The 25,141-nt window shown below is 40.6% G+C and overlaps 1 protein-coding gene and 1 long non-coding RNA gene across 3 annotated transcripts in view; one reads left to right on the forward strand and one right to left on the reverse strand.

Annotated features, from left to right (window-relative positions):
- Positions 1-11,842: 11,842 nt before the first annotated feature.
- LOC139181132 (E3 ubiquitin-protein ligase SIAH1-like) lies at positions 11,843-13,055 on the forward strand. Its single transcript, XM_070783968.1, has one exon. It carries the CDS (start codon positions 12,002-12,004, stop codon positions 12,854-12,856), a length of 855 nt encoding a protein of 284 aa, XP_070640069.1. The 5' UTR covers positions 11,843-12,001; the 3' UTR covers positions 12,857-13,055.
- Positions 13,056-21,864: 8,809 nt separating this feature from the next.
- LOC109555462 (uncharacterized) overlaps positions 21,865-25,141 on the reverse strand; it is a 49,545-nt gene continuing 46,268 nt past the window's right edge. Inside the window, exons 5-6 of one of the 2 annotated variants that reach the window (XR_011565231.1) lie at positions 23,242-23,461; positions 21,865-22,478 (exon numbers count right to left, since the gene is read on the reverse strand). This is a non-coding gene — a long non-coding RNA (uncharacterized lncRNA). Of the gene's footprint in view, positions 22,479-23,241; positions 24,258-25,141 lie in introns of both variants that reach the window. The other variant, XR_002180275.2, reaches the window with a different exon arrangement.

The following is a 25,141-nucleotide window of genomic DNA, read 5'->3' on the forward strand; positions in this document are numbered from 1 at the left end:
TGCTCCCATGGCTTCATGCTCTGCAAGCCATGGGCTAGATCTAACCTTCCTCCATGCCCATCTACAGCTTCAAGGAGGCCCCTTGGGTCTATGATCTTCAGCATAAAGATGATCTGATATAGGAAAAAATTCTGAAGTTTATAAATAATGCAAGAGATTTCAAACAGGAAATGATCATTTGTCTCTCCTGCTCTCTGATCCAGGCAGGACTATTATTGACTATATCACTAAACTACAATGTAAAAATGGCCCATCCCCCAACTTGGGACCTAGAACATGAGAAGTTTCACGTTTAGCTATTCCTCGGTACTACTCCTGAACTTCTCCACCTTTTGGAAGCTAGTTTATATCTTGTGGGTATGTCTGGCCCCTTCACTAGACTGAAAACACCTGTGTCATATCTACCTGTGTAATAGCCACCTGGCCTAATAGAGTACTTTACGTGTGTAGGCACTCAACAATGTAAAATAGAGAAAAATTAATAAAACAATCAGAAAAAAGAGAATCAAAAGGGGGAAAAGATGACTCTTTCAGAACTGTGTTTATATAAAATTGGGATGTGATCAATTGAATGAGGATTTGTCTAGATTGGTTGGTTCTGGTAGTGATAGAAAAATAATTGTAAATATCTCTAATATGTGTGTAACCTTAATCATTTCTTTAGTCTTTACTAACAAAGCTATGGAGAGGGGGGCCCAACAGTCCTGCCAGTCTCTCACCCTCCAATAGTTGCATCCCTCGCATGCTTTCCCCCTTCCAGTTGAAGGGGGTGGAGCAGAATCAACAGAGCCAGCAGAATGTGGCTCCCATGGTTTATATATGGCTAGTGGTGGTTTTCTCCCCTTTACAGCATTTATCATCTCTGCCTCTGTCGCTCCAGACCTGTGCCCTAGCAGAAACTACTGCTTCTGTCATACGTCTGGATGTCCGCCATGATGTTGTAGCCTTAGCTGGTTTTCCATTCCATCCCGCAAGTCATTTCTGCCCTTACTTCTACATCAGTGTATTACTAAGCCACAAATAGCACTGCCTCGTGCTTTCAAGTTCTTAGGATGACTCTAATGCTAGAGCTCTTATCTATCAGAGCCAGCACCATCCCCCGATGCTGAGCCTCCAGCACAGCACAGACACACAAGGTTTTTACTCAACTACTCCTTCCTCTCTAACACAAATAACACATTATTTTTCTGATCAAAGCAGTTTACCTCAATAATAACTCCCCTCAAAGTTGGTTCTTTCCCATTTACCAAACTGAATTTTTATTCATAGGAGGGTTCTTATTCTCCCAAACCTGAGGAGGGGTATTCTTGCTTAGGGCCAGATGTTCATTTCAACTTACCTAGTTATTATAGCTCATATCAGAGTCCTTAAACCCACACTTAAGTAAAGCTTTGATGGCTCTGCCCTCCTGGGCATCTAGATATGCCTGGACGTGCTTCCGTCCACAATGGGTACTTCTACAACTTAGCCTCTCACTGGAGGACTCCTGCTATACTTGAGTAGTGTTTTATAATTAAAAACAACAAATGAACTTGTGAGAACCAAATGAGTGCAAGCGTGTGAAAGTGCTTTGCAAATACAATGTATTATAGTTAATTCCTTATTATTTGTTTGTTTGCTTGCTTAATAGAAATCCATGTCCATGGGGGAACTGAAGGCTTCAAATAGTGAAGATTTTAAAAATAAAGGACAGGGATGTTTAACTGTAGAAGAAATCAAATTGAAAAAACATGTGAATATAAATTCAAAATCTATGTACTAGATAGAATTTCTGTGGCCCTTTTGAATGCACCGTTAGTTACTCGGTCATGTCTGACTCTCTGCGACCCCATGAACTTGCCAGGCTTCTCTGCCCACGGAATTCTCCAGGCAAGAATACTAGAGTGGGTTGCCTTTGCCTTCTCCAGGGGATCTTCCATGACCTGGGTATCAAACCTGGGTCTCCTGCATTGCAGGCAGGTTCTTTACCATCTGAGCCACCAGGGAATCCCCAAGAATTCTGGAATGGGTAGCCTTTCACTTCTTTAGGGGATCTTCCAAACCCTGGGATCAAACCTGGGTCTTCCGCATTGTGGGCAGATTTTTTTACCTGAGCCAGACACTTGCCAAGTGAACAGAGAAAGTTGGAAGATGGTCCTGCAGTACCTAAAAGTTGTCATACTCAGGCTGCGTATGTTAGGCCACAGAAATCTAAATGAAACTATACAGCATGGAGAATTACAAAGCTTGACTCCAGAGGTCAACTACTTGGATTTGAATCTGAGCCCTGCCCCTTAAGAGCTCTAGGTGAATTTTGACAAATTACTTAATCTTAGTGTCTCATCTATAATAAATTAGAGATGTCATAGTACCATCTCCCCAAAGTATTACATGAGTCAATACATATAAAGCACTTACTGACAGATCAGGCACAGAGCAAGTCTTTAATATGAATAAATTTTACAATTCATCTACTCATATACCATTGTTTTTCATGGGACTAAATTGGGCTAGAGTTTATCCAATTCTTGCTAAAGTGGAAATTTGGGGAATGGTTTTTTCAGTTAGGTAGAATTTGATAAATATTTATTTGAAATTGAATTAAAATTATTTACTCCCATCATCCCATCAACAGAAAATAGGATTAAAGATTTAATGAGCATGGCCCCACCCGAGTTTCCTCCACATTAAGTCTCTCCCATTGGGAAGCTTCCATAAGCCTCTTATCCTTATCCGGCATAGGGGAGACATCATGAAAACCACAGTCACAGAAACCTGACCAAACTGCTCACATGGACCACAGCTTGTCTAACTCAGTGTAACTGTGAGTCATGCCATGTAGGGTCACCCAAGACGGATGGGTCATAGTGGAAAGTTCTGACAAAACGTGGTCCACTGGAGAAGACAATGGCAAACCACTTCAGTATTCTGGCATTGAGAGCCCCTGAACAGTATGAAAAGGCAAAAAGACATAATACTGAAAGATGAACTTCCCAGGTTGGTAGGTGCCCAATATGCTACTGGAGAAGACTGGAGAAATAACTCCAGAAAGGAGGAAGAGACGGAGCCAAAGTGAAAACAACACCCAGTTGTGGATGTGACTGGGGATGGAAGTAAAGTCCGGCGCTGTACAGAAAAATATTGCATAGGAACCTGGAATGTTAGGTTCCATGAACCAAGGTAAATTGGAAGTGATCAAACAGGAGATGGCAAGATTGAACATCGATATTTTAGGAATCGGTGAACTAAAATGGACTGTAACGGGTGAAGTTAATTCAGACGACCATTATATCTACACTCTGGGCAAGAATGCCTTAGAAAAAGTGAGATAGCCCTCACAGTCAACAAAAGAGTCTGAAATGCAGTACTTGGGTGCAATCTCAAAAATGACAGAATGATTTCTGTTCGTTCCCAAGGCAAATCTTTCAATATCACAGTAATCCAACTCTATACCCCAACCACTAATGCCAAAGAAGCTGAAGTTGAACCATTCTATGAAGACCTACTCAAAAATGATGTCCTTTTCATCATAGGGGACTAGAACGCAAAAGTAGGAAGTCAAGAAACACCTGAACTAACAGGCAGGTTTGGCCTTGGAGTACAAAATGAAGCAGGGCAAAGGCTAACAGAGTTTTGCCAAGTGAATGCACTGGTCATAGCACTCACCCTTTTCCAACAACACAAGAGATGACTCTACACATGGACATCACCAGATGGTCAATACCAAAATCAGATTGATTATGTTCTTTGTGGCCAAAGATGGAGAAGCTCTATACAAAACAAGAAGCAAAAATAAGGCCAGGAGCTGACTGTGGCTCAGATCATGAACTCCTTATTGTCAAATTCAGACTTAAATTGAAGAACGTAGGGAAAACCACTAGACCATTCAGGTATGACCTAAATCAAATCCCTTATGATTATACGGTGGTAGTGACAAAAAGATTCAAGGGATTAGATCTGATAGAGTGCCTGAAGAACTATGCGTGGAGATTCGTGACATTGTACGGGAGGCAGTGATCAAGACCATCCCCAAGAAAAGGAAATGCAAAAAGGCAAAATGGTTGTCTGAGGAGGCCTTACAAATAGCTGAGAATAGAAGAGAAGCTAAAGACAGAGGAGGAAAGGAAAGATACACTCATCTGAATGCAGAGTTCCAAAGAATGGCAAGGATAGATGAGAAAGCCTCCCTCAGTGATCAATGCAAAGAAATAGAGGAAAGCAATAGAATGGAAAAGACTAGAGATCTCTTCAAGAAAATGAGAGATATCAGGGGAACATTTCATGCAAAGATGGGCACAGTAAAGGACAGAAATGGTATGCACCTAACAGAAGTAGAAGATAGTAAGAAGAGGTGGAAAGAATACACAGAAGAACTATACAAATAAGACCTTAATGACCCAGAAAACCATGTTGGTGTGATAACTCACTTAGAGCCAGACATCATAGAGTGTGAAGTCAAGTGGGCTTTAGGATCATCACTATGAACAAAGCTAGTGGAGATGATGGAATTCCAGCTGAGGTATTCCAAATTCTAAAAGATGCTGCTGCTAAGGTGCTGCACCAAATATGCCAGCACATTTGGAAAACTCAGCAGTGGCCACAGGACTGGAAAAGGTCAGTTTTCATTCCAATCCCAAAGCAAGGCAATGCCAAAGAATGCTCAAACTACTGCACAATTGTACTCATCTCACACTCTAGTAAATTAATGCTCAAAATTCTCCAAGAGAGGCTTCAACGGTATGTGAACTGAAAACTTCCAGATGTTCAAGCTGGATTTAGAAAAGGCAGAGGAAACAGAGATCAAATTGCCAACATCCATTGGATCATACAAAAAGCAACAGAGTTCCAGGAAAATATCTACTTCTGCTTTATTGACTACGCCAAAGCCTTTGATTGAGTGGCTCACAACAAAGTGTGGAAAATTTTTCAAGAGATGGGAATACCAGACCACCTTACCTGCCTCCTGAGAAATCAATATGCGTGTCAAGAAACAACATTTAGAACCGGACGTGGAACAACGGACTGGTTCCAAATCGGGAAAGGAGTACGTCAAGGCAACGTATATTGTCAACCTGCTTATTTAGCTTATATGCAGATTATGTCATGCAAAATGCCGGGCTGGATGAAGCAAAAGCTGGAATCAAGATTGCTGGGAGAAATAGCGATAACCTCAGATATGCAGGTGACACCATCCTTATGGCAGAAAGCAAAAGAGGAACTAAAGAGCCTCTTCATGAAAGTTAAATAGGTGGGTGAAAAAGCTGGCTTAAAACTCAACATTCACAAAATGAATATCATGGCATCAGGTCCCATCACGTCATGACAAACAGTAGGGGAAACAATGGAAACAGTGACAGACTTCATTTTCTTGGGCTCCAAATCACTGCAGATGGTGACTGCAGCCATGAAATCAAATGACAAAGATGCTTGCTCCTTGGAAGAAAAGCTCTGACTAACGTAGTGAAAGTGAAATCACACAATCGTGTCCGACTCTTTGCGACCCCATGGACTGTAGCCTACCAGGATCCTCCCTCCATGGGATTCTCCAGGCAAGAGTACTGGAGTGGGTTGCCATTTCCTTCTCCAGGGGATCTTCCCGACCCAGGGATCGAACCCTGGTCTCCCGCATTCCAGGCAGACGCTTTAACCTCTGAGCCACCAGGGGAGCCCTGGTATAACATTAGTCAGCCCTGTCTGACTAACGTAGACAGCAGATTAAAAAGGAGAGACATTGCTTTGCTGACAAAGGTCCGTCTAGTCAAAGCTATGCTTTTTCCAGTAGTCATGTGTGGATGTGAGAGTTGGACCATAAATAAAGCTGAGTGCCAAAGAACTGATGCTTTTGAACTGTGGTGTTGGAGAAGACTCTTGAGAGTCCCTTGGAAAGCAAAGAGATCAAACCATTGAATCCGAAAGGAAATCAGTCCTGAATATTCATTGGAAGGACTGATGCTGAAGCTGAAGCTGAAGCTGAAGCTCCAATATTTTGGCCACCTGACCCGAAGAACTGACTCATTGGAAAAGACCCTGATGCTGAGAAAGATTCAAGGCAGGATGAGAAGAGGACGACAGAGGATGAGATGGTTGAATGGCATCACTGACTTGATGGACATGAGTTTGAGGAAGCTCAGGGGGTTGGTGATGGACAGGAAGGCCTGGCGTGTTGTAGTCCATGGGGTCACAAAGAGTCAGATGTGACTCAGTGACTGAAATCAACTGAACTGAAAGCAAAAGTCAACGAGTTATTGAGAATATTCAAGTGAATTAAACAATTCACATTATACAAAACTAGTTCATTTGCCCTTTCGCTCACAATATGGGCAAAGGGACACACTATCATAGAACCGCATCAAGAAATAACAGTTGATACTAAAATGGTTAAAAATCTCATTTACTCAAAACAAGTGTTATAAATGGAGAATACTCTCACAATTGCTATAGGAAACATAATAAATATTCATGTGCAGTTACAGTTTTATTTACAAATATCAGATAGTTTATAGTGTACTTTTTTTCCAACTACTGCCAAAAATGGAAATCAGTTTTGCTACCACCACAAAGAGCTACATTCATAATCATATGTAGATATAGTTGAGAAGCTCTGAATATTAGTGAATGTATCAAGTAATTTGTCCTAAAGTACAGCCTTATGAAAGAAAATTACTTTCATAACTATTTGAGAGCTTAATTGCTAATCAAACATAGATAGAGTTTTAGTTACAAATATTAGAGTTTATTGTGTAATACTTGAAAATAACTGCACTCTAAAAACATTTATTTTCAACAATTCTTGAAAACCAAATGCTTACCATAAACCACAAAATGTTCACCATAACAATACTTTCAAAAGGCTGTTTACTAAAACATGAATTTGGAGGAATAATAAAAACAAAAGGATTTGGATACCAGCAATGCTTATATCGTCTCCCAGAAAGGCATGGGAGAGAGTCAGTCACGTTCCCATTGGTCCAAAAGAAGGGCTGTCTGCCAAAGTCCTGACTCATAAGCAGTCTGTTGGCCATATTTAGCAGAGGAGCCTGTAGTTGATTAGCTGTGCTCTGACAGTAAGTATCCTATCATTGCTGTCCAGGAAATTCACTGCAGTATAGAGAATTTCTAAGACTATACCATAAATCATGTTAACCAAGATAGACTCTGCATACACGAAAACCCTTAATATGAAGATCTGTTGTCATGACATATATCTTTGTGGAATTTACTTAAGCAGATAATTAATAGCTGATCCTCACTGTGGTCAACTCACCCATTTTGAGGCTGATTATCCAGTTTCTGGTGTTATCCATGTCTTGCTTTTGCTCCTACCGCTCCCTTTGGCTGACAGCCTTTTGACCACTTCACTGTTCATTAGCACCTGCAAAGGATAACTGAAAGCAGATGAACTCAAAACACTCAATTACGCTTCTCATTAGCAGTTCTACTGAAGGGTTCTGTCCAGGAGGTGGTTGCAACTATTTCGATAAAATTAGGTTTCTGGATTATCAGTGGATTTCAGTTACCCCCGTTGCTTTTGACCACTGATGACCCAGCATAATCTACTGTTGGCCACTTCTGCATTATTTGCCTGGCCAGATGGAGAAAAAACGTCTATCTTCAGTGAGAAAATTAAAGATACTGGCTATCTGCTCTCTCATTTTTATTGGGAGTCTCCTCCCAAATCTACTCCCCACACACACACACCCTGCTTTTTTTTTTTTTTTGTAGAGCTAATGAAAAAGCACACAAGGTTCTCTGAGAATTCATGCTAAGTGTTATTTGCTTAAATAATTACTGTAATTGCTAAAACACTGAAAGTCATCTTATGAACTTTAGCCACATTTCTCACATTGGAAGGGCTTTTTGTGAGAGCCCTGAATTTGGCGACTCATTATGTATACTAATCTCAATCAGAAATCAGAGAAGGCAATGGCAACCCACTCCTGTACTCTTGCCTTGAAAATCCCAGGGACGGAGGAGCCTGGTGGGCTGCAGTCCAGGGAGTCCCGAAGAGTCGGACACGACTGAGCGACTTCACTTTTACTTTTCACTTTCATGCATTGCAGAAGGAAATAGCAACCCACTCCAGTGTTCTTGCCTGGAGAATCCCAGGGATGGGGGAGCCTGGTGGGCTGCCGTCTACAGGGTCGCACGACTGAAGCGACACAGCAGCAGCAGCAGCAGCAATCAGAAATACTGTAGCCAGGGAGTGCCAGTAATAATATGCTGTTAAAGGTTTATCCTGTGATGCATGAACAAGGGTGTGTCTCCAGGGAAAACAAGACTTGTGTATCTTTATAAAGCTTGAAATATCTCTGTCTAATGTAATCACTATTGTTCCATGCATTTGTATATTTTTATTACAAATGTAGTACAGATTTATTTTAGCAAATAGTGATAATCATAGAAACTCTCCATAATCCCCCCAGTGATACCCAGTTACCATTTTGTGGTATCTGCTTGCAGAATTTTTCTGTTCAAATAGATTAACTGCACAAGTCTTCAAATGGGGACAGATGTAATTTTCTCTTCTAACTTGTTTTTTTCACTCAATATGTCAGGAAGGTTTTTATGTACTAATATGTGCACTTTGACAATATTCTTTGAATTGGCTGTATAGTATTCCACTGAATGAATGTGCATCATGTATTCCAATGCTCTAGATTTAGCTGTTTAAATGGTCTCCAATTTTTATTATAACAAAAGCCCTGAGAAACACTCTGGGATGTAAATCTTTGTGCACGTTCTTAATATCACCTCAGGAGAAATTGGTAGAAGTGGAGTTCTGGATCAAAGGAGATGAGTGTGTCTCTAAATTTTTTTTTTCTTAACAAATGCCATATTATTAACCATACCGAGTTTGTATAGATTTTCCACAAAAGTGAAATCAGTAACACACTCCTTAAGATTTCACTCGCAGAAAGTAGTGTAACTTCAGAGTTATATGCGTGTAGCATTTTCAGTTTAATATAGTGTGGCTTCTTGTGGCTCTGATCTTGTTTTTGCTAGTGGTTTCCACCTTGTATGCATACATATATGTAATTTACAGTTTACTGGTATCAATGAATTTAAGATGGCCAATAGACACCAAAACCACATCACTTCTTTTGGTGAATTTCATAGTAAAACACTAAATGAACTCATCTTAATGTGCTCATTAATCTGCTATAATAAAATCTATTCCTTCCTTGATAGATATTCTGAATATTCTTTGTACTGGATCATATTTAATCTCAGGAGTAAAAACAAAAATCAACCCCTCAAAACCATACTCACAGCTTTGTTGACTTACACAATCAACAGTGAAATGATTAGTATCCAGCACCACTACCATCCTGCCTCACTGAAGGAAGAAACATGATCTGAAAATGCATTAAAATCCCCAAGGTATTTTTTTAAACATCCTCAATCATTCAACAACCAAGTTTTTCCTGTCTCAATAAAATGATATTTCCATTCTTCCATTTGCTCAGGGCAAAACACTATCATCTTCCTTGATTCATTCTCCTGCTATCAAACACCATATCCAATCCATCAAGGAATCCCATTGGCCATACCTTCAAAAGATACCCTCAGTCTGACCAGTTCAAAAAACCTCTGGTGCTACCACTCAATTCCAAGCCATCATCATCTGTGCTTTGGATTATTGCAGTAGTCTCTTCACTGGTCTTCCAGCTTTGGCCTTTTTACCCCTCTAGTTTATTTTTCACACAGCATCTCAAGAGATTCTGTTCAAATATATGTCAGATCAAGTCACTCTACTCCTCAAAACTTTCCAGTGGCATCCCACCTCGCTTGGACTCAAAGCCAAAATCCTTACAATGGACAACAGGGCCCTACAGAATATATCATCCCCTCACCCCTCGTATCCTCTGAACCCCTTTCCTGTTGCTCTTCCCTTTCCTCAGCTCACTTTGATGGGTCTCCATTCTATTTGTCTAAAAAGCAGTAGACAGAGAGAACTTGTACTTTTTTTTTTTTTCCTCTTTTGGCCATGCCAAGCAGCATGCAGAAAGTTTCCCCACCAGGGATCGAACCCTGTGCCCCCTGCAGGGGAAGCGAGGAGTCTTAACCACTGGACTGCCAGGGAAGTCCCAAGAACCTATACTTAAAAGTAGAGTCCACATGACTATAGAAATAACAGTTGATAAATAATGCATCATATTGAGCTCAGGGTGTTTTGACCTGTCACTAAGGCACTCTGGAATGAGATCCCATACTCATTTCTTAAAATCACTTAGTCAGCAAGTAGTTATTGAGAGCCTATTATTCCAGACACTGTTGTATATGCATACATCAATAAACAAAACATAAAAACCTGTCTACCTCAGTACCTTCCATTCGGTAGGGAGTGAGAGAGAGAACATGGTTAAGTTAATTGTGAAGCATGTTAGAAAGTGATACTGAAATGGAAAAATATAGAACAGGCATGTGGGGCTAGAAGTGTGTGTATGTGTGTGTAAGTGCTGTGTGTGGGGGTAGCTGTACTGGTGCTCCATGCCACAATGTCCCACGTGAATTTGACATGTTTCTCGGGTTGAGTTTTGGGTGAGATCAGATCAGTCGCTCAGTCGTGTCCGACTCTTTGCGACCCCGTGAATCGCAGCACGCCAGGCCTCCCTGTCCATCACCAACTCCCGGAGTTCACCGAGACTCACGTCCATCGAGTCAGTGATGCCATCCAGCCATCTCATCCTCTGTCGTCCCCTTCTATTAATAGATTATATCTACTTGCAATATCCTGGCTTCTGACACGATTCCCACATGAATATGCTATTCCAATTCTTCCTGTACTTCCAGCACGACCTGTTCCTTGTATTTATTCTTACTCATCCCATTGTTTTAACAGATTTATCTCCCTGCTCTCTGGGCCACTGGTTGAAATTATGGTTGACATCTTATGAATTTGTTGGTGATCTTCTACCACAACCACTTTTTCCCTTCAATTTGGTCTTCGCTCTTGTTAATGCCTCAGGCCTGCCAGTAGCAGTCAGTGACACCCACATGCATTCCTTCACCCCAAAGTTTGATGAAACTGCCATAGTCAGAAATGAATTATTGACCTGCACGGAATCAGACATGGTGATGTAACTGGTTATTTTCTTAGCAATATGTCCAATTCTAGTTAAAACCAGTGTATTTGGTTTTATAATAGTCCATCACTGACCCCGAATACGTACAAATATCCAGGATAGTTCTGGGCTTCCTTGATTTCTCAATTCTGAGATTTTGTTTCGCTGTGGGATAAGACCTTAGGTTATTCCTAAGGGTTTCAGGTAAAACTGAATTTTTTTAATCTACTGAACAGCCTGACTGTTCAGATAAGCAGAATTTAATTGACACCTATTTAGGAGAGTCTGCCTGGAGACGAGTTATGGAAAAATACAGCTCCACTAGAAACTTTTCACTTTTCTCTCTTCAAAACTCTGATTTTCTCCTAGTCCAGCCATGCTCACAGAGGTTTTAAGCGGATTAATTAGTGCTTGAAAAGCACCTTTATACATGAAAAGTAGCTAGGTACTAATTTAATCTTTTAAACTCTGGATTATTCCTATTGCAGTTCTAATTTCATACTTTTTCCATAATGTCACCAGATTGTAGGTGAGCTCCCAAAATAGACAGTTACTAGGACTAAAACTGTTATATGACTCAACATGCAAAATAGCTCTGGGCAAGGAATGCTGAGATTGTAACAATGACCTATTCCTTTAAAAAGATTCCTGTTGGCCCCCTGCCGGCCGCAGGCCCCCGGGGCCGCACCTCCCAGCAGTGGCCGCCATAGTGTGAGGTATTTAGCGGGCGCGCGCGCGGGTTCGAGAACGCGCGGAACGCCGGCGGCGGACAGTGAGGAGCCGCGGCGACCGTTGCTGCGCGCACTCTCTAATGGCGGCGGCGAGCCAGAGTGTCCCGTCGGTACTGGCATGAGGCAGACGCAGTGGCAGTGGCGCTGCCCGCGGTGGCGGGCGTTGGCGGCGGCGACGGCGGAGCGTGTTTGAGCCAGGACCGAGGTCCGAGGCGCCTGACAGAAATGAGTCGTCTGACCGAAAGAGCATTACCTACTGGAACCTCAAATGGTGCGCCTTCCTCCCGGAGGGCGCCTGTCTTGACTGGCACCACTGTGTCCAACAATGACTTGGCGAGTCTTTTTGAGTGTCCGGTCTGCTTTGAGTATGTGTTACCTCCAATTACACAGTGTAAGAGTGGCCATCTTGTTTGTGGCAACTGTCGCCCAAAGCTCACACGTTGTCCAACTTGCCGGGTCCCGCTGACATCCATTCGCAACCTAGCCATGGAGAAAGTGGCCAATTTAGTACTTTTCCCCTGTAAGTACACCTCTTCAGGATGTGGAAAAACTATGCCACCCACAGAAAAAGCAGACCATGAAGAACACTGTGAGTTTAGGCCCTGTCGTTGTCCTTGCCCTGGTACTTCCTGTGGGTGGCAAGGCTCCATGGATGCTGTAGTGCCGCATCTGATGCAGCACTATAATGAGTCCATTATAACCCTGCGCGGAGAAGTTGTAGTTTTCCTTGCAGTCAACATTAATCTGGCTGGTACCCTTGAGTGGGTGATGTTGCAGTCCTGTTTTGGGTTTCACTTCTTACTAGTTTTGGAGAAACTGGAAATCTACGATGGTCACCAGAAATTCTTTGCAGTAGTCCAGCTGATAGGAACACGCGAGCAAGCTGAAAATTTTACTTATCAACTTGAGCTAAATGGTAATAGGCGGCGATTGAGTTGGGAAGCCACGCCTCTATCTATTCATGAGGGAATTGCAACAGCCCTTATCAACAGTGACTGCCTAATATTCGACTCTGAAGTTGCGGAACTTTTCGCAGAAAATGGCAATTTAAGCATCGATGTAACTATTTCCATGTGTTGAAATGCTGATCAAACATTTTCTGACGAGTGTTTAAAATCAATACATTCAATTTCACAGAGAATAAGGCACCTGTCTTCCTACCAACCAGAAACTTTTGGTAGGTTCAAGCTAGAGACATTAAAGTAAATAAAATGAAAGCGTGTTAAATACAGGATATAGTTGCATGTAATAACACTAATATATTTAAAATAAGCCAACAGTAAACCATTGAAATAATATATGTATGTTTACACCCGAGATGGGCATCTTTTGAATTAAAAAAGGAACCTTTGAAAACTAATTCTGAACTTTTGTTTATGGTAGATTGAGTGTACTGTTGAAAAATACTGGGTTCTTTTTTGTGTGCCTGTGCTGTGTGTGTGTGTGTGTGTGCACGCGTGTGCATGCTTGGAATTCTATAACTGACAAGCCATATTGAGTGGTCTTGGACCGCTGCATATCCCCTCTGGGAGTCAATACATAGTGTTCTTGTGTGTGTATTTTTGAGTGTGTGTTTGTGTATTTGCTAATTTTTAATTCTAGTTTTTAATTAAATAAATTTGACTTTCTTTTCTGTAAAAAAAACTAAAATGATTCTTATTTATTTGATGTCACCACAAAGAGTTTTTCAGGGCTTTGGAAACGGAGCATTTTGTATTTGGTGTAGAGCAAAAAAAGCTATTCATGTAAGGGGCTTCCCTGATAGCTCCACTGGTGAAGAATCTGGCTGCAATGCAGGAGATCATGGTTCGATTGCTGGGTGGGGGGAAAATCCGCTGGAGAAGGGATAGGCTACCCACTCCAGTATTCTTGGGCTTCCCTTGTGGCTCAGCAGCTGAAGAATTGCCTGCAGTGTTGGAGATTTGGGTTCGATCCTGGGGTTGGGAAGCATCTCTGGAGAAGGGAAAGGCTACCCACTCCAGTATTCTGGCCTATGTGGTCACACAGATTGGGAGAAGGGACAGACTACCCACTCCAGTATTCTTGGGCTTCCCTTGTGGCTCAGCTGGTAAAGAATTGGCTAGCAATGTGGGAGATCTGGGTTGGATATCTGGGTTGGGAAGATACCTGGAGAAGGAACGGCTACCCACTCCAGTATTCTGGCCTGGACAAGTCCATGGAATGTATAGTCAATGAGGTCATAAAGAGTGGGATAAGGGATAGGCTACCCACTCCAGTATTCTTGGGCTTCCCTTGGGGCTCAGCTAGTAAAGAACCCACCTGCAATGTGGGATATCTGGGTTCAAACGGGTACCCATTGCAGTATTCTGGCCTGGAGAATTCCATGCACTGTATGGTCCTTGTGGTCAGAAAGAGTGGGAGGAGGGATAGGCTACCCACTCCAGTATTCTTGGGCTTCCCTTGTGGCTCAGCTGGTAAAGAATCTGCCTGCAATGTGGGAAGTTTGGGTTTGAGCCCGGGTTGGGAAGATGCCCTGCAGAAGGGAAAGGCTTACCTACTCCAAAATTCTGGCCTGGAGAATTACAAGGACTGTAGATTGCTTGGAGAAGGGAATGGGTACCCACTGCAGTATTCTAGCCTGGAGAATTCCATGGACTTAGAGTCCATGTGGTCGAACGAGTGGGAGAAGGGATAAGCCACCCACTCCAGTATAACTGGGCTTCCCTTGTGGCTCAGCTGGTAAAGAATCCGCCTGCACTGTGAGAGATCTGGGTTGGATTCCTGGATTGGGAAGATCGCATGGAGAAGGCAAAGGATATGCACTCCAGTACCCTGGCCAGGAGAAATCCATGGACTGTAGATCTCCTGGAGAAGGAATTGGCCACTCACTCCAGTATTCTGCCCAAGTGAATTTCATGGACTCTATAGTCCATGGGGTTGCAAAGAGTGAGAGAAGGGATAGGCTATCCACTCCAGCATTTGTAGACTTCCCTTGTGGCTCAGCTGGTAAAGGATCTGCCTGCAATGTGGGAGATCTGGGTTCAATCCCTGGGTTGGGAAGATCCCCTGGAGAAGGGAAAGGATACCCACTCCAGTATTCTGGCCTGAAGAATTCCATGGACTGTATATCCTCTGGAGAAGGGAATGGCTAGCCACTCCAGGATACTCACCAGGAGAATTCCATGGACTGTGACTCCATGTGGTCGCAAAGAGTGAGAGAATGGAGAGACTACCCACTCCAATATTTTCAGGCTTTCCCTGTGGCTTAGCTGGTAAAGAATCTGCCTGCAATGTGGGAGATCTGGGTTCAATCCCTGGGTTGGGAAGATCCCCTAGAAAAGGGAAGGGCTACCCACTCCACTCTTCTGGCCTGGTGAATTCCATGCACTGTATCGTCCATGTGGTCGCAAAGTGTGGGAGAAGGGATTGGATACCCACTTCTCTATTCTTGGGCTTCCTTTGTGGCTCAGCTGGGAAAGAATCAGGCTGCAAAGTGGGAGATCTCAGTACGATCCCTGGTTGGGAAGATCCCCTGGAGAATGGAAAGGCTATGCACTCTAGGATTCTGGCCTGCAGAATTCCACGGACTGTAGATTCCCTGGAGAAGGGAACAATTACCCACTCCAGTATTCTGGCCTGGAGAGTCCATGGGTTCACAAGAGGCAGACAGTCCCGAGTGACTTTCACTTTCACTTTCTTTCATTGCAGATTAGCTAAAATGCCATGGAAATTTTGTTTCAAAACTCAGACTTGGAATTTGAGTTCATCAATAGACTAGATACATTTTCATGAGAATCTTGGTGTTGTACATCTCTTCCTTCTTCCTAAAACATTTCATTACATTTTTCACAAATATCTCTTAACAGGTTGTGATGAGCTATTTCTCTTCCAGGACTGATTAAAAGATATTCATTTGGATTTATAACCAAATGTCTACCAGAAAAACAAGTCAGAATATGACTCCTACAGGCAATGCAGGAATATTAATACCACTGAATTGTATAACTTTCTATCAATTTCACCTTTCCAATTACCTTGCTAAAAGTAAAAAAGAAAGGTAAAAGCTAATAATCTGATCTGAAGCTACCAAGTGTTGAAACAGGCAGGTTATTGAAAGGTGCTGAGAGAGCATGTGGGTGTGTCATTGTTTTTAAGTCTGAACAAGTTCAACGTTGTTAGCGAGTTGTTAGCTGCTCTAAAATTAGTACCTAAACTCTATAATAAAGATGTGATAAACAACAAGGTCTTACTGTATAGCACAGTGAACTATATTTAATATCCTGTGATAAGCCATAATGGAAAAGAATATGACAAAATATATATATATATATATATATATATATATAATCTGAATCACTTTGCTGTGCAGCAGAAATTAACACAACATTGTGAATCAACTATACTCCAGTAATGTTTTTTAAGAGTAAGATTTCTTAGTTTATTGCATCTACCTAAGGGAATGAGGATCTACTCTTCTCCATAATATAGATCATATTTACTTAATGGTCTTCCAGGCTAGCTCTATGCCTTACATTGTTAAGGATCTCAAACATTTAACAACCTTGTCATGTTAATTATTGACTCTGCAAGCCTTACTTTTGGAAATAATGCTTTATTTGTTTTTGCCCTTTTAGGAGTTCTGTAGTATAGTCTCTAAAAAATTAAATGAAGAAAATCGATAATTATATCACAAATAAAGATGTGTATATTAAAGTTTGATGTTTTTGAAACTATTACTATATTAAAAATGAGTTGAACATTTAAACCATAAATTGTCTTAGGAATATATGTGTCAATGATATCAACTGCATTTAACCAGTTAAAGCAATAATAATGAATACATGAACAAAGCTAGAATACTGGACAAGCTATCTTTAATCCAAAAATAGAGAAGAATCATCTATGATATTCAATAGGAAATCTAAATAGTTAACCTCTAGGGGGAACAGAGAAGGCAATGGCACCCCACTCCATCACTCTTGCTTGGAAAATCCCATGGAGGGAGGAGCCTGGTGGGCTGCAGTCCATGGGGTTGCTAAGAGGCGAACATGACTGAGTGACTTCACTTTCACTTTTCACTTTCATGCATTGGAGAAGGAAATGGCAACCCACTCTAGTGTTCTTGCCTGGAGAATCCCAGGGATGGGGGATCCTGGTGGGCTGCCGTCTATGGGGTCGCACAGAGTCGGACATGACTGAAGCAACTTAGCAGCAGCAGCAGCAGAGGGGGAGGAAAGTGCTTCTATGAAAACAGTACTATTCGCACATCTTTCCATGCTTACATATTAAGCATGGAACTAGAGGGTGAGCATGTGCTACTTTAGCTATGGATTATAAAGTGTTTAAGAGGTGGAAAGCTAAGAGTAAAAATGAATGACCGAATTTCAGTGTGTATGAATGGTTAAAAGGGAGGTGCTACAGTCCTATAAATGACTGGTGGGGTTGCAGTTTCACCAATTTATTAAGAACCAGAGAAGGATGAATGTTAGAGTTAGTCAAGATGGCGGGGGTGGGAATTAAAACACACTCCTGGGGAACTAAACAAATGTTATCACTGGACAACAGATGAACAGTGACAGATACAATTTACTATCTCCATACAAGTCAATGCACATTGGAAAAAATTAAACTGCTTGCAGACCCTGAAAGATTTTGAATTAGCATTGGGTTGACAAAGAAATTCATTTGAGGTTTCTCCATTACATCGTAACAGAAAACCTGAAAGAACTTTTTGGCCAACCCAATATATCCTGAGGTGGGGGAAAACTTAAATATCCAACACAGAAAATTCAGTGAGATTGTCTGCTCAGTGTTGACTGTTGTCAAATGCTAAGCAAAATATGAAAAGCATTTTGAAACAAGTGAAAAATTATTCAAAAGATATAATGACATACCACGTACATATTCCTAAGGCTTACGAGCACAACACACAAAAAATAATACATACACACGTATGATACTCATTTTGCCTTGTTTAGAGCAAACAAATGTCTTTCAACTTTATTTTGGTGTCATGAAACATAACTGAGGATACACTTAGCATTTCGCTATCCCTCTGTGTCATAAAATAAAATGGGAAAAGAAAATACACAGAACCACAGATGTTTAGCATAAATAGGTCTGGAAGAGAGTATATAATCCTAGTAAAACGCAGTATGGGATAGTGGCTGTGAGCATAGGCTTTGAAATCAGACACACCAAAGTCCCAATCCCACCTTATCTATAAAAACGCTATCCTTAGCTCATGAGATTAACCCCTTGTGTAGTCTACTAATTCCCAATAAGTGCAGGTTGGAAAAAAATGTAGGCTTCCTATCATAGATAACCATATAGCTTTTCTTGATCTCAATAGGTCCAACTGAGGTTCTATATTCTTTAATAAATGTTTATACTGAAATATAACAATATGCATTCTAAAAAGTATACAAATCATAAGCATACAGCTCAATGAATTTTCACAGCATGAAGAGATCTGTGTAGGGGTTTCCTGGTGGCCTAGTGGTTAGGATTCTGGACTTTCAACGCCACGGCCAGAGTTCAATCCCTGGTCGGGGAACTGAGATCCCATGAGCTGCATGATGTGACAGACAAACAACCCCTGCCCCCCGCCCCGAAAAATAAAAACCCCTGTGTAACCATTCCCCAAGTCAAACAGAACATTCCCCTTCCCATTCATTATCCTCCTCCTACTCAAAATTAATCACTATTTATTATCATAGATTAGGTTTGTGTTTTTGAACTTCATATAACTGTAATCAAAGAGTATGTAGTCTTTGTGGCTGACAGTTTTCACTCAACATGGTGTTTGTGAGCTTCCTCCACATTGCTGCCTGTGGTAGTTGTTTGTTCGTTTTCATAGCTGTGAAGCATTGAACTAACAGAATATACTTTATGTATCCATCTTCCTGTTGATAAACATTAACTTACTGGTTCTCATATGATGCTGCTGTGAAATTTCTTGTGCATGCTACTGGTGAATCTACGTATGTATTTATGTTGGTATGGAATTTCTGGGTCATAAGTTAAGCATATATTCAGCTTTAATCAAGATAGAGAAGCAGTTTCTCAAAGTGGCTGTACCAATTTACACTTCCATCAGCAGTATATAAGAATTCCTGCTGTTGCATTTCCTAGCCAACATGTTAGTTTTTTTAAATTTTAGTATAATTCTGGTAGGTGTCATCATTTGCTATTATAGCATGTTATTTAGTGCTAAGAAGAAATGAGCTATTAAGCCATGAAAAGACTGGAAGAATCACAAATGTATAGTGCATGCATGCTTACTTGTGTCCAACTCTTTGCTACCCTAATGACTTTAGCCTGCCAGGCTTTCTTCTCCATGAAATTCTCCAGGCAAGAATCCTGGAGTGGGTTGCCACTTCCTTCTCCAGGGGATCTTCCTGACCCAGGGATCAAACCTGTGTCTCCTGCATTGCAGGTAGGTTCATTACCACTTAAGCTATCAGGGATATTACTGAGAAAAAGGAAACCAATCTAAAAAGAATACATACTGTTTGATTCCAACTCTGTGACACTCTAGAAAAGGCAAAACTATGTAGATGGTAAAAAGATCAGTGGTTGCCAGGTGTTAGGGTGGAGGGAGGGATGAATAGGCAGAGCAGAGAAGATGTTTAGGGCAGTGAAACTATTCTGCTTGAACTATAATGTTCGATCCATGTTATTATGCATTTGTCAAAGCCCATAAAACGTACTTCCCTATTGTAGTTTTCCTGGTATAGCTTCCCTGGTGACTCAGATGGTAAAGAATCTGCCTGCAACACACGAGACTCAAGTGTGATCCCTGAGTCAGGAAGATCCCCTGGAGAAGGGAATGGCCACCCACTCCAGTATTCTTGCCTGGAAAATCCCATGGACAGAGGAGCCTGGAGGGCTACAGTCCATGGGGTCACAAAGAGTTGGACACGATTGAGTGACTGACACTATGGGGTGTACGGCACCAAGAGTGAAGCTAACATAAATAATGGTCTTTGGGTGATCATGATGTGTTGATGTAGGTTCCTCATTTGTAATAAATATACCACCCTGGTGGAGGATGTTGATAGTAGGCAAGGCTATGCATGTGTGGGGTTAGTGTGTTTATGGGAACTCCCCATACTTTCTCCTCAATTTTGCTGTGAACCTAAAACTGCTCTAAAAAATAAAGTCTATTTTAAATAGATCTATTTAAATATATCCTCATTGGGGGATATACTAAGGAAGTGACCACTGTGGGCTTTATCATAAGAATATGGAAAGGCCAAGAACTGCAGAAATTTTTAGAAGCATGCAAGCTTTTACTCATTCCCATCAATTTTTCAATTAAAATTATGTTTTCATTGTCTTCATTATCTAGGAATAGGAGGAAAATTAGGACTGTATTGCAGGGCCTCTATTTCCTCCTGTGTCAGGTAGGGCCTTTATGTAAGTGTTAATAGTCACCTCCCTGGTAGAATATGAGAGATGCTTAAAGGCTACATTTGACCTAAAATCTCACCTGCTATTCTGTCATGGAATCACCTTCTTCCTCTCCTGGATTGAAATGTATCCTGCCTGCTTCTCATTTTTAACATGTCTAGTATGTAGCCCATCACCAATGACACATGGAAGGTATTCAATAAGTGCTTGTTGAATAAATTAGTTATTGATTCTGTTTTTTTTAAAATAGGATAAGCATCCCTATTACATCCCTAAACATCCCCAACCCCCCCTCCACCCCTGTTTTTACTTCTCGAACTTGTCAAAGTCAAATTCTTAAAGCCCAACTATCTCACAACTTTCTTTGAAACTGCTCTGTTTATCTTGCTTCTTACAAGGGCAAATAACATGACTTTGAAACAAATAGATTCTGTCAAAAGGAGTTGATAGTCCAGTTGATTCTGAATTCACTGACCTTGCAGTTAGGAATGCTCATTCTCAAATAGGCTGAGTTCCATATTTGGGGTACAAAACACATATAAAATACAAATTATTTATACATTTTATTTACTGCTTCTCCTGGTAGAAAGGTCAGATGGCACTCTAGAGCTTCTAGATATAATGAAAAGTAAATTAGAAGCTATTTCTATAAGTTCAGCTTTATTTCTTATTCTTTCCCTTTCTGTTATACTCCTCTTAAGGCATTATTGCTTCTTCCTGTACCTTCCTGCTTCCATGCAAAGCGACAGTGGTGCACATCTTCTGTCACTGCCTTACCACCGGGTCTGCCCAAATCACTATAATGCCATCACAGACGGATACCTATTTCATTCCTAGCTTTCTGATTGGTGAGCCTTTGATTTTGTACTGATACATAACTAACCCGCTTTGGAATCAAAATAGTTTAGGATTCTGCAAAGTACTCTAGGAAATGAAAGGTAGAAAGAGTAATTGAGGTAAATCACAAAAAGATCACACATTTGTATGAAAATCATCTGTGATGAGGCTGTGGCAGGGAAAAAGAAAAGTTTAAAGTGAAATGAGCCCTTGTCCTTCAAGGTATGAGATGAATGCAATGTGCGATCAGGAAAAAAAAATCCCCTTGGATTGTTTTATTATCTAATCCCAGAGTGTGGGATTTATACTTCTCACTATTGAGCACTGTGTCAGAATGTTGTGAATTAAACAGGTAACTAAAAATATATTTGATGACTAAGTATCTAGGCATTGAAATGATACTTTAGCAAATACTATCTTAGTTTCTGACTTTACCCCAAGGATTTCTTTTCAAACTTACCTACCAACATGGTCTCCAAAAAAAATACATTTCATAAAGCAATCTTTTCTTCTTCAGTTTTTCCTTCGGTATGCCAATAAAGCTCATGTGACCACAGTCAACAACTTCCAGTCAATATTTTTAGCTCATAAGAACCTAGTTATTCCACAATATCTGTTTTTCTCCTTCCCACCAATACCCTCTCGTGTATTAGGAGCAGTCTTTCACTGTTTAAAAATAGCAGCAGAGGCAGTTCCCTGGTGGCCTATTGGTTAGGATTCTGGTCTTTCACTGTCATAGCCTGGATTCAATCCTTGATCCAGGAATCCAGGAACTGAGTACCTGTGAGCTGTGTGGTGTGATGCCCACCCTACCCCACCCCCCGCCAAAGAGAGCAGAACATCTGTAGCAAGAGAAGCTTTTCTAAGTCTTTCAGTCTCTTTTAAATCCATTTAATTCAGAAGGCAGGAGCAATAAGCCAAATCCTACCAAGATGAAATGAATAATTACAATTTCCTCTCGTTACTTCGTCCAAATATAGGCTACTGGTTTATGCAATCAAGTACAGAAGTTCAGGCACAACCAGCCCTTTCCAGTCATGGTTACTAAACTTTGGACATCACTGTTTTCACTGTGATGTGGTTATATGGGCTGATAACAAGTGCCAACCTATTCTGCCCTTCATCTTGACTTGACCAAACCAAAGAGAGGACATCTAGATGGAAAAGAATGCAGGGAGTTTTGATTCCTTTTGCCACTGCTAGGGCTTTTTATGTGAGCACTCTTTACTCTGGATTGAAAGAGCACAGATACTGTGAAAAGACTTTACTGGAAGTATCAAGTAAAACTCAAAACTGTCTCATTACTTAGCGGTGCCTGGAACCTGTATCTTCCTGCCACCATTACAGCAATAAACTCATAAAGGTGTGAAACTATGCAAAACTATGTCAGAGACATTAAAATAATGTCTGCTAAATGTCTCTTATGGCTCATTTCTTTCCCTCTTATTCTTCTCCATTCATCATTTTCTCTTTACAGAGTTGAACTGGGCTGAAATAGGAAACAAAGAAAGAAACAGAAAACATTACTATGGTTACTGTAGTATAGCTGTTTTGGTGTTGTTATCTTTGTTTTTATCTTTTGTTTTTTTTCTAACCACGTTCTAAGAAATATTAAAGAACAGCATAAACATTGTATTGCATGAAAATAAAACACTATTATCTCTATCTCAATCTACTTAGGAATTTTCTGAAAATACTAAGTTTATATACATGTCATTTTTAACAGTTGAGGCTGTATTACCACTGTTCCTGAGAGGTACTTTTACAGTTGGCAAAATATACTTTAATTCTCTCTGGTTTTCAGAGATATCAGAGTTTGGATCATTACTTAACCATCATTTCCTCCTGTAGTACCAATCTTGGTGAATCGTCTGGTCACCCAAGACAGAAACCTGAGGATCATCCTTGAGATGTTCTTTGCTTCAAATTTACACATCCAATCTATGTTGATTCTACCTCCTTGATATATTTTGAATCTCTTCTAGAGACCTATAATTAGTAACTCCAATCTGGTCTATCAATTCCCATTTCTACTAACTTAGTTTTGGTTTTTAATCACCTGGACGATATAAATCTCCCATCTAATCTGCCTGCCATCAGTCTCTCCCAAATGTTTCTAAATATTCTAATAAAATGTTCTCTCTAAAATGCAAATATTAAGTCATGAAAAAATCCACAAGAGAATCTTTATTACTTTTACAACAAAGCTCACACTCCTTAATATGGGTTACAAGGAACCGGCCTTTACTCACCTCTACAACTTCATCTCTGGTCTCCTTCTCTTCATAACTCCAATCAGTTGGTTTCCTTACAGTTTCTTCATATTGAGCTTCTCACTCCACATCTTTGTGAATCTCATTGTTTCCTATGCCTGGGAAGTTTCTCTTGAACTCTTTACCACCAAACTCCAGTACTCTTCTTATTACTTAGAATTGTATTTAACAGTACATCATAGAAAAGTGACTACAATGGCTTAAACAAAAATCCAAAGGAAATATAAGTTGTATGGTATCATCAGGGACCAAGACTCCTACTATCTTTTTATTTTACCATTACTGTAAGGAGGTTTTATGGCTGAGAGATGATGATTCCATCTCTAGGTTTCATATCTGCATTCCAAGCATGAATAAAAGGAAGAGGGAAGAACCTGTCAGCTAAGTTCATTTTCATTGGGGGAAAAATATTTTCAACAAAGCCCTGTTCAACAGGCTTTTTTTTTTTCACTTACATGGTCATTCAAACCTAGAATGGTATATGAATGGGTAGGCAGCTTTTACTACAATGCTGCCTCAAAAAATTCAGATTTCTATTTGTATGCAGGAAGGGGAGAATGAATAATGTTTGCCACATGCTTTTACCTGACTACCTCTTACAAAATTCAGATCAACTTTCACCTTCTCTTGGAAGTTTTCTATGACATTGAAAGTCTGGACTGGGGATTATCCTGTGTTTCCAGACCAATGCTATAAAATAGAAGACACTCCATGCATTTGGTTGATCGAATGACTTAATGGGGTTACCTCTATTCCTTGTGCTTTCAGCATGCTGTATTGTAATCATTGAGGAGGAAACTGCAACCCAGTCTAGTATTCTTGCCTGAAAAATCCCTTGAGCAGAGGAGCCTGGCAGGTTACAGTCCATAGGGTCACAAAGAGTTGGACATGTCTGAGTGACTGAACAGATGTAATTAGATGCTTGCTTCTTCAAGAATCTGTAAGTTTTCTAAGGCCAATAGCTATGTTTTATTCACCTCAGTATTCCACAGTATCTGAAAGGCAGCAATTGAATTAACTTTTTGGAATAAATACATACCAGAAGAGATTTTAAGATGAGATTTTATAAGCAAGTGCACTCTTCAGAAAGATATAAAAATTTAATTTTCCTTTGTGTTGGGAAATGGCAGCAGGGATCTATCTAAATAAAATTATCATAGAAATATACTTATCTTCATATTTAGCTTAGAACCCAGCAGCTAACTAAGCCCAATAGCTGAAGCCATTCTCTTTCTGCCCATGGGTTCAACTTCATCTCTAATTCTGGAACCATAATCTCAATGACCAGTACTGCCATCTTCATTTTAGACCTCATTCTGACCTCCTGCCTTATTATAACCAATCTTAGCTTCATACCTAACCTAGAATTTCTGTCTTGAATGTGTCTTTGTGGTTAGATTCTGTGCTCATTAAAACTTATCTTCATGACTTGTTCCTTGCCATCTGTTATAAGAACTCTCATATCAATTATTGGCCTGTCTGGATCTCAGTGTATCACCTGGGCTTTGTTTAGCTGTCTGGACCTTTTCCTAATGCCTGCAGCTTGGAACTTTCCAGATTGGCTGCCTCCCTGCCTGCTTGACATATGTAAGTAGATCTAGGTTCTCAGCACCATCCTTCCCGTCTCTGGCCCATTCTGTTAGTTCAACCAAAGTCTGGTTCTGATTTTTGTAGTGGGGCAAGGTTTACCTAAAAAAGCACTTTATCAGAGAAGACCTGGAATCAAAAAGGGAAGCAGATATTTGATAAGAATTCTGAGAACTATTCAGATAGTTGAATGAAACCAAACCCTTTGTTAAATACCTAATTATCTCAACTAATTTGCATAATATTTTCTATTTCTAAACTGTCTTAGGAATATCACTTATATGTGGCATCT

This window comes from Bos indicus, chromosome X (genome assembly GCF_029378745.1).
Source record: "Bos indicus isolate NIAB-ARS_2022 breed Sahiwal x Tharparkar chromosome X, NIAB-ARS_B.indTharparkar_mat_pri_1.0, whole genome shotgun sequence".
Classification (NCBI taxonomy): domain Eukaryota; kingdom Metazoa; phylum Chordata; class Mammalia; order Artiodactyla; family Bovidae; genus Bos; species Bos indicus.

Coding starts and splice junctions, on each gene's coding strand:
- LOC139181132 (XM_070783968.1), top strand. CDS start 12,002: ATGAGTCGTCTGACCGAAAGAGCATTACCTACTGGAACCTCAAATGGT.